We start from the raw sequence: 8,366 nt of genomic DNA on the forward strand, positions 1-8,366 counted from the left end.
CTGCTGATTTACTTAGTCACAGTCATGAGTAAAGACATACTTCATAATAAAGCTGGCCAGATTGCCTTTTTTTTAAGGAGAAGCTGAATTACCCAACAACCTTTCTACTCCATAATTCACAAGAACTTTTCCCTAGATATTTAACCCGAATTGAATTATTTACTAAAGTATGAAACCACCTAAGCTTGGTCTAAAAATAGTATTACACATTTTAATGAATAATAACAAATAAAAAACTACATGCCAACTCTAAAGCTGAATAGAGAAGCATACTTTTAAACTTGAAAAAAGCTGTATATAATAGTAGTGATTTAAAATGAAACATCTTTATCTTATGAGAATTTTCAACTCATTTTATTACTTAACACATTATACTAGTGGAACAGTGTGATCACTTAGTGATTGGGTATCACAGTAAACTGAACTTTTATTATTTGAAATCACTGTAATAATGACACTTTTCTCCACTCACAAATAAGGAAGATTGAACAGTTTAATAAATACAAGAGTCCCATTCACACCAGAAAAACATGTTTTGTCAAACTGTGTATAACTGAATGAAAATCAAAAACAAACAGAAAACCTGAATTTTTCATGCAAGAAAAATTCAGGTTTATTAGGTATTAAGTAATCACCGAAATGTATTTATAAAGTACTAAATTTGAAGTCAACAAACTTGGTTTAAGTGGCTTCAATGAAGAAAATATATTTCAATGAAGAAAACAATTTTAAACCATGTTCAACAAAAACAACATGTTTAAGCTTTGGTGTGCATAGTGTTCAATAGGATAACTGCTTGTTACAGATGAAGGAGCACTAAACTGAATTTTTTATTTTATCTTTTTCTATGGGAGGGGGGTGCACTTAGCAAGCTTTCACAAAAGCAATTCTCCTGGTATTCTTAACTCTTTAACTCCCAGATCAAAATTGTCATTCTCCTTACTGTCAATCATACAATTCTAATGATGTTAGTTCAGAGAATTTGGTATTGGATTAACTAATTATCCCCAAACTGATATTTTTCTTTATTCTTTTCACTTATCTGGTTGATAATGTATTAATATTTTAAAAAGAAATCCTGTCTTGGTCACTCATGGGAGTCTAAGGGTTAAATAAGAGTGTATGTATGTGTGTACATGAAAAATATTGCCAGTGGCAGATTCATCTTCTTTTCATCAAAAGAGAGAATTGAAGGATGCTTTCCAAAATTTTCATTACCAGCTTTCTGCTTACCCAGCCCATTTTAACTAATGAAGTTAGGACTTACTGGAAGATTTTGCACGATACCTAGCATAAACCCTTAGAAAGAGAGCCACAAATACAATAATCACACCAAACATTGCTTGAGCTGACAGAGGGTGGTTATACAGGATACACGACAGAAGTATGCTCAACATCATCCGTGTGGTCATGATAATAGTGAAGACAATTGGACCAAATGATTGAATGGTGTAAAAAATAAACAGCTGTCCTGTTGCTGACATGAGAGACAACAATACAGCATGGAATGCAAACTCAGGGTGGCTTAGTGCAAACCAAACTGAGGACAAGAAGCTTCCACCTTCAATCATTGACCACATTGTGAACAGACTGGAAAAGAGATTAGTTCCTAACATCATCTGCATGGAGGACATTTTGTGTTGGGTGAACAGCTCTGACTGCCAATTGGAAGTGAAACTGTCAAATGCCATATAACCTAAGAGAATAACAGCACCTGAAAAAGTTGTAGCTGCTGCAGTTCGCTTTCCTGATGGATCAGCTGCCAAGAGAAAGAGGCTAACCCCACCAGAAAGGAGAACTGCAACAACATATTCATAGTATGGATATGTTTTCTTTGATACTATTTTCCCCATGATCATAACAGGGATTATTTTTGATGCTTTACATAAGACTTGCGTTGGAAAACTGACAAATTTCAATGCCTCATACTGACACCAGCTGCTCATTATATTTGAAAAGGAAGAGTATGAATACTTGTACAGCGGAGCAGTGTGACGTGGTTGCCGGGTGAATATTATATAAATAAGGGCTACTGTCAAAGCCAGGATGCGGTTAATGAATACAAGGAATTGAGAGTTTTGGAATTTCACAAGTTCTACAGTCCCATCTGCCCTACGTTCTTCATAACTTCTTGTCATGATTCGTTCTTGTAAGACTCCCCATGTGAGATAAGATACTTGAAGACCAGCAGCACAAAAGAGAAGCTTGATAGTTGTCTGAGAAAAACCTGGTGAAGGAGGGTCCTCTTTTGGTTTAATGCCACCATCCTCAACATTTGGGGTCTCTGGTGGTGTGCCAAACACACAAAGCTGAACAGAACGGAAGAGGCAACCTGTACCTGTAAGCAATAAAACAGACAACCATAAATATCTCGGTTGAGAAAAAATAACTATCCCTAGAATGGGCACATACATAGCCCTCATGGGCATGTTACAGACTCACATAATGACCAGTGTTCTCCCTTATTTTATGCATGAAAGGTAAAAGAAATGTTCAAACTGGTGGAGCAATCCTTTTTGCTTATTGAAATTTCAAGAATTCTGCACAATTTTCAGGTGGTAATGAGAGGTACTAAAAGCAGTAAATTTAACTGATTAATATCTGAAAAGGAGACCACTGAATGACCAGCTCAGTTTAAAACATTCATTTTACTGCTGGATAATTATATATGATCCCATCCCTAAAAAAAAAAAAAGGGAAAAATAGGATTTATTTATATTTTACTCGTTATGCAAGGCATGTATCTCTGTATTATTTGAAGGGGACTTTTACAGTCATGCAGTGCCATCAACTAAATTCATAAACTTCATGAAACTGTTCATCCTTAAAGTTTTCCCTTGACTAGCAGTCTGCTTATATAACTATGATCCCAGTGATTATTCTTTGAAAGTTGCCCTCAACCCTTTGATCCTAAAAGTGACTAGCATCTAATTTCTCCTTACAATATCACCCCTGAATCAAAATGTAAGGTTGAGGGAATGAAGGCAATGATCACCAACTAAAAAAGGTCTAGATTGTTTCACAAATTCTCCCAATCAGCAACTTGGGAAATGTATGGAGAAAGTATGGGGAATATGTATACTAATGTTAGGGAGTAAAGGGTTATACCGCATGGTCTGTGCTTATATAACAATAACTCAAGTAGTCTCCACAGCAACCACTCTCACATAATGGTATTTGTTTCATAAACCTTTTAGGAAATTCAAACAAACATTTTAATGAGCTATTATCATTTCCACTGAAACTTCAGTCACTGCACTTTTACTATTTGATTGGGTTTACAGGGACTTCCCTAATCTTTTGCAAAAATGGTCTTGGTTCACTAGCAGAAATTCAGGAGATAAACCCTTGGCCAGTCATGCACAAACTTCTGTGCCCCATTTGTATTGCCTCAATGTGCCTTCCCCCCAATTAAACTAAAAAGTTGACTGTCATTTTTTGCCAAACCAGAAAAACTTACTGAAGACATAATTTGCACCCTTGAAAATAATCGTAAATGGATAAATGGGCAACGCTTTACTACAACTGATACTATTATTATGGAAAATTAATACAGTCAAAATTGTTCATTCAATGATCACTATTCTCAAGAGACTCAGGTGGCCCGTAGATATGTTTTAAAAACTGTTTATAATATAAGGAAGCTATGTTTTTGGACAAATACTTGCTACTTTCCGCACATAAGAGGGAAGTACATCTACACGACTATTAACGTCAGACACAGTCACCAGCTACCACCTAAAGCTCTACGAAACTGTGGGCTGACATCTCTATACTGCAAAATTTACAATCAGTACACGTATGCATAATCCTTTAGACTTACCGCTTCTTTCGTTGAAGTTCGAGTTCTTGAGCATACGAATAATGAAGGCTCCGGGTATGATTATTGTCGCATAGCCAAGAAGGTTCCATGACAGATTCGTGATCCAATTGTCACTGGCAGAAGCTTCACGGGCACCCTCTTTAGCATTAGTTCCTACACCACTCTGAGTATTTCCTAAGTTTTCATCTCCTGTTGCCTGAGCGCCGTATATTGCCACAGAAAGTAGCAAAAAAAGTAAACGCATAACGTAGATATTTCTTCGAAACATCTTGAATTTTATGACGAGATTTGCGTAATCGTGCTTTGTGGTCACCAGATCAGACACTGCAGTGGTTAACTAGAATTTACGAAAATTCTATACAAACAATTTAAAAAGGCAGGGTTTTCATTTCACGTTGAATATTCAGAGCAGTGCACTTTGCCACGTACAAAGCTTCAGATCACCGCCATGACAGCAACTTCATAACCGCAAACATGACCGTTCAGGTCCAGTTTCCCCGGTCCATCTTTAATCCCACAACTCCTTGTAAAACGCTAACGCATTTATTTTGGAAAAGAAGAACGTGAATAAAGTGCAAGAAAACTCAACTTAGATGATAAAAAAATGTATGTAAAATAATATTTTTCCAAATTTTTTTTCTCCCACTACCCCCTAGCAAGCTTGCTTACTGTCGTTTGCGATTGGACCCCCACCAGTCACACTAATTAAGACCTCAAATTAGAAAACCAATCCACAGGAAACCTAAGCGAAGAAAGAACACTTAAGAATTAGCTACTCAAAGGCAACAAGAAGCCACTTCAAATGATATAATTTTTTCCTCCCCGCGATGATAATTGAAGTTAATTGCTTTCGCCTGTCAGATATCCTTCAAGTTCGACCTGTTTCACCAGCAATCAAATTTTACTTCAAATACCACTGCTATGTTCCATTCCGCGAATCTCCACTAACATGTAACAAGCTTATTCCTGTTATGAATGTGTTTACCTCGACCATCTGCTATTGTTTTAGGGATTGCCATCTGGTTTTAAAGATGACTCTAGGACTAAATTTTGTTACAAGCCAATGAATTTTGCGAAATGTTTACATTACCATCCGCGAAAAGAAAATAATTTGCATATTCCACAAAAGTATAGCCTCAATTTAATCTGAAATCACTATAGCAAAAATTTTTCATCTGTGATACATTTGCTTCCCTCTTGTGTTAGTTTCACGTATTTTTTGCGACCTTTCAAAATCGTGTGTTCACAAGTCTACAGCTTCAAACTTCATTTCGACCGATCGTCCAATTTTCCCCAATAACAAGTAATAGCTGACCTTGAAGCCAAAATTGATTTGTTTCGTCTCCTAGCAAACGAAACGATAACTGCCACGCAACACACAAATTATGGTCTATATTCGAAATTCACATTGAACATCGGATTCCAGGTGGTTCCCGATCAAAAATTATCCATCATGACAAATCGGTGACAACTAAATCCCTAGCAACTCACCGACACACTTAGTCTTATTTTTGGTCAACTCGTTGGTATCTAGAGTGAACTCGCCAACGTTCATGGTTGACACGGCAACTCCGGAGATGACATGATTAAATAGTAAAGACGTATTTTAAAAAGTATTTTTAATATAGTTTTGTGCTTTAAAAGAATTTCCACATATATCTAAAGAAGAGACTCCAAGTACTTTTAAGAAAGTCAGTAAATTCATCTAGATTTTCTATTTTGCCCAAAGTAAAGAAATCTTCGAATGGCCCAAAGAACATAGCTCTTTGTATCCCGAGATCAATACAAAGCTGTACTGTTGTATTGTTGGCGAGTTCAACGCGTCGTAAGACAGAAAGGTAACCCTCTAATACCTCTGGATGAAAACAACGCCCCATCTTGTCAAATATGACAGTAAACCAAGCACGTTTGGCTCGAAGTGGTGAAAACCCCGTATGGGCAGAAAAGGGGACATTTATCATATTACCACAAGCCATATGAGTTTCGTTACTTTAATTAACAACTTGAAATAATCATACTGTGTTTTACCTCCAAAGAAATCCGAATTTACAAATGGGCGGGAAAAAAAACTAGGAAAGAAATGTGTCTATTTCACTGACAGAGCAAACAGCGATCAGTCGTTCCATTTTTTTTTCCTAAGTCCGAAAAGCGGAAGAAACAAATCGTCCCCCGAAACATCATGCTATCAGTTTTCCGTCCCTTTTTGCGCTGGAAAGATAAGGAACATGTAATCTCAATGATTCGAGCATAGAGAAGGATTTGTAATGACACTACAAAGCGTTTTTGGATAGCACGCACTTCGTGCACGTGGCAGACGTTTGCAAGCTGGAGCAATTTTCATCGTGATTTTATTTTTAATTTTACGGCGAGTCACATTGACAGAGGCCCCTCAACCCTTTTAAAACTCTCAGAAGTGATTAACATTTAATTTCTCCCAGTTACACTCATACATTATCCAGTAAATAGAGGTGATGAGAATACTCGAGCGGATCAGGTAGGAGTTGTCTTGGACCAACACCAACTTCTCGTAACTAATTCACAAGGAGATGTGTAGCAGCTAGAGGGGAGAATTAGCAATCAGATCATGGGAGTTAAAGGGTTAATATTGTCACATAAATTAGCACCGAAAGCATTTCAAATATCTAAACATATTGGTAAGAGGTTATCTCCATTTACTGTGCAGAAGCCGTGTTTCTTCCTTAAGCTCCTTAAACCGCTCCTGTATCTTATCAGTGATGTGTTTTCTTGTCTCCATCTGAAATGAACGAAGAGAAATATTTTTAACAATGAGCTTTTCAAACTTGCAAGAAAAAGATAACTCCAAAGTTAAACAGTTCACTTTGCCCTCGTGTCAACACACCTAAGAACAAGTCGCCAACGTCCACGATCAACCCTCATTAATTAAATAACGTGTCATTGCAAATAAGCCCAGTTGACGAATAAGGACGACGGCGAGTTAACCAAAGACGAAGGCGAGTCGACCAAAGCGTAGGCGAGTTGACACGTACACAATGTGACCGGGCACCCTCCATGGGGAAAACCAGAAACGTGTCTTACCTTTCCCTCAGATCGACACCAGGGGGTAATAAGGAAACGAACCATCCTTACTCCTCCAAGAGGTTTAATGCCGAAGCAGGACCCCAGACTCATTAGAACCTTAACTGGGACGAACAAACTTCTTCCCATTTGTCCCTCTACCCCTTGTAAATGTCATAACAAAAAAATTGGACCACAAGAAAAAATTTCAACATAGAGAGGATGTAACAGTGTAGTTTGATCGTCCAGGTGAGTGTAGTCCCGAGAAGGATTGTTATCGTTTCGACAACCTGAGCTGAAGTCATTATCAGAATCAAGCCAATAGTTGTTATCTATCGAATGTTCTTAGTCCGGTTTGTATAAACTGATTGTATAAACTTGCCGTGATGTTGGCTGTTAAAGACTATAAGTCTTACAGCCAATAACTCTGATGATGACTTCCGCTCAGGTTGTCAAAACGTCAGTCACCCCTACTAACAACAGTCCTTCTCAGGACTTCCCTAACCCGGACGATCAAACCACACTATTACATGTTACCCCCGGGCTAAAACCATTTACTGTATAGAGAGGATGGTAGACTGTTTCCACAAAACTGGAGAGGGGTTTAAAATTTGCAGCTTGCCGTCCTTGGCAAGGATTGTAGAAAGCTTGTTGGTACCCCATGCACTACTTGGCGTCTAACAAACTGATAATAATGATAATATCTCACTCGAAAACTTACCGCAGTTTTCTTGGCTTTTCGGTACTCTTCTACAGTCTCCGTGAACTCCATTGGTTCTCCTATGAGCACTGTGACTCTCTATTGTGAAAAGTAAAATTTTGTAGGCTTAGCTACAATGTAACTACCGAAGGGTAAGCGATGAGAGCATATTTCGGCATGTTAAGCATGAAGAATCCAATCGCTACTCCGTTAAGAGGTGACATTCCATCGTTTGTAGCCACTATCCAAGCAAGTTTCCTTAATTATACCCTTGGGCGAAGGGTGGATGTGTAAGATTAGAGAGTCTTACCCAAGAATGCTACACAATCAGGGCTTAAACCTAAACTTCTTAACCATAGACTTTTCTATCAATAGTGCTCATTCTCAGATCCAGTGATCTCTCGTGAGAAAACATTCCTTTAATCTTTATAGCCAGTCAATTAATTAATCAACCACACAGTTGTTCATTCAACTGGTTGGTTGGTCAGTTTGTAAGTCAGTGGGTCCATCAGTCAATTAATTAAATTAATTATCAACTCAATCATGACTTACTCTGTCAGTCAATACGTTGCTAAATAAGCAAATCCCAAAATCAGTTCGTCAGTCAATCAGTCTGTCAGTCAGCCAATGGGTCAGTCCATCAATTTGTCCCTCCTTGCCTCAGTGAGTCAGTCACTCAGTCAGCCGGTAAGTCAGTTTCTCAATCAGTCTGACGGTCACTAAGTCAGTCTGTCAGCCGGCGAGTCAGTTTCTCAATCAGTCTGACGGTCACTTAGTCAGTTTTTCAGCCAGCAAGTCAGTAGCTCA

General features: G+C 38.1%; 2 protein-coding genes across 2 annotated transcripts in view; both read right to left on the reverse strand.

The window, feature by feature from the left end:
• Positions 1–544: 544 nt before the first annotated feature.
• Positions 545–4,450, reverse strand: LOC131774332 (adenosine 3'-phospho 5'-phosphosulfate transporter 1). The gene is made up of 2 exons (XM_059090346.2): positions 3,824–4,450; positions 545–2,338 (listed from the first exon to the last, which is right to left on the reverse strand). Exons 1-2 carry the CDS (start codon positions 4,089–4,091, stop codon positions 1,257–1,259), a joined length of 1,350 nt encoding a protein of 449 aa, XP_058946329.2. The 5' UTR covers positions 4,092–4,450; the 3' UTR covers positions 545–1,256.
• Positions 4,451–5,461: 1,011 nt separating this feature from the next.
• LOC131774334 (tafazzin) overlaps positions 5,462–8,366 on the reverse strand; it is a 7,986-nt gene continuing 5,081 nt past the window's right edge. The window contains exons 10-11 of the mRNA XM_059090349.2: positions 7,581–7,658; positions 5,462–6,578 (exon numbers count right to left, since the gene is read on the reverse strand). Coding sequence (XP_058946332.1) covers positions 6,486–6,578; positions 7,581–7,658 — 171 coding nt within the window. The 3' untranslated portion in view covers positions 5,462–6,485. The remainder of the gene's footprint in view (positions 6,579–7,580; positions 7,659–8,366) is intronic.

This window comes from Pocillopora verrucosa, chromosome 7, assembly GCF_036669915.1.
Source record: "Pocillopora verrucosa isolate sample1 chromosome 7, ASM3666991v2, whole genome shotgun sequence".
Classification (NCBI taxonomy): Eukaryota; Metazoa; Cnidaria; class Anthozoa; order Scleractinia; family Pocilloporidae; genus Pocillopora; species Pocillopora verrucosa.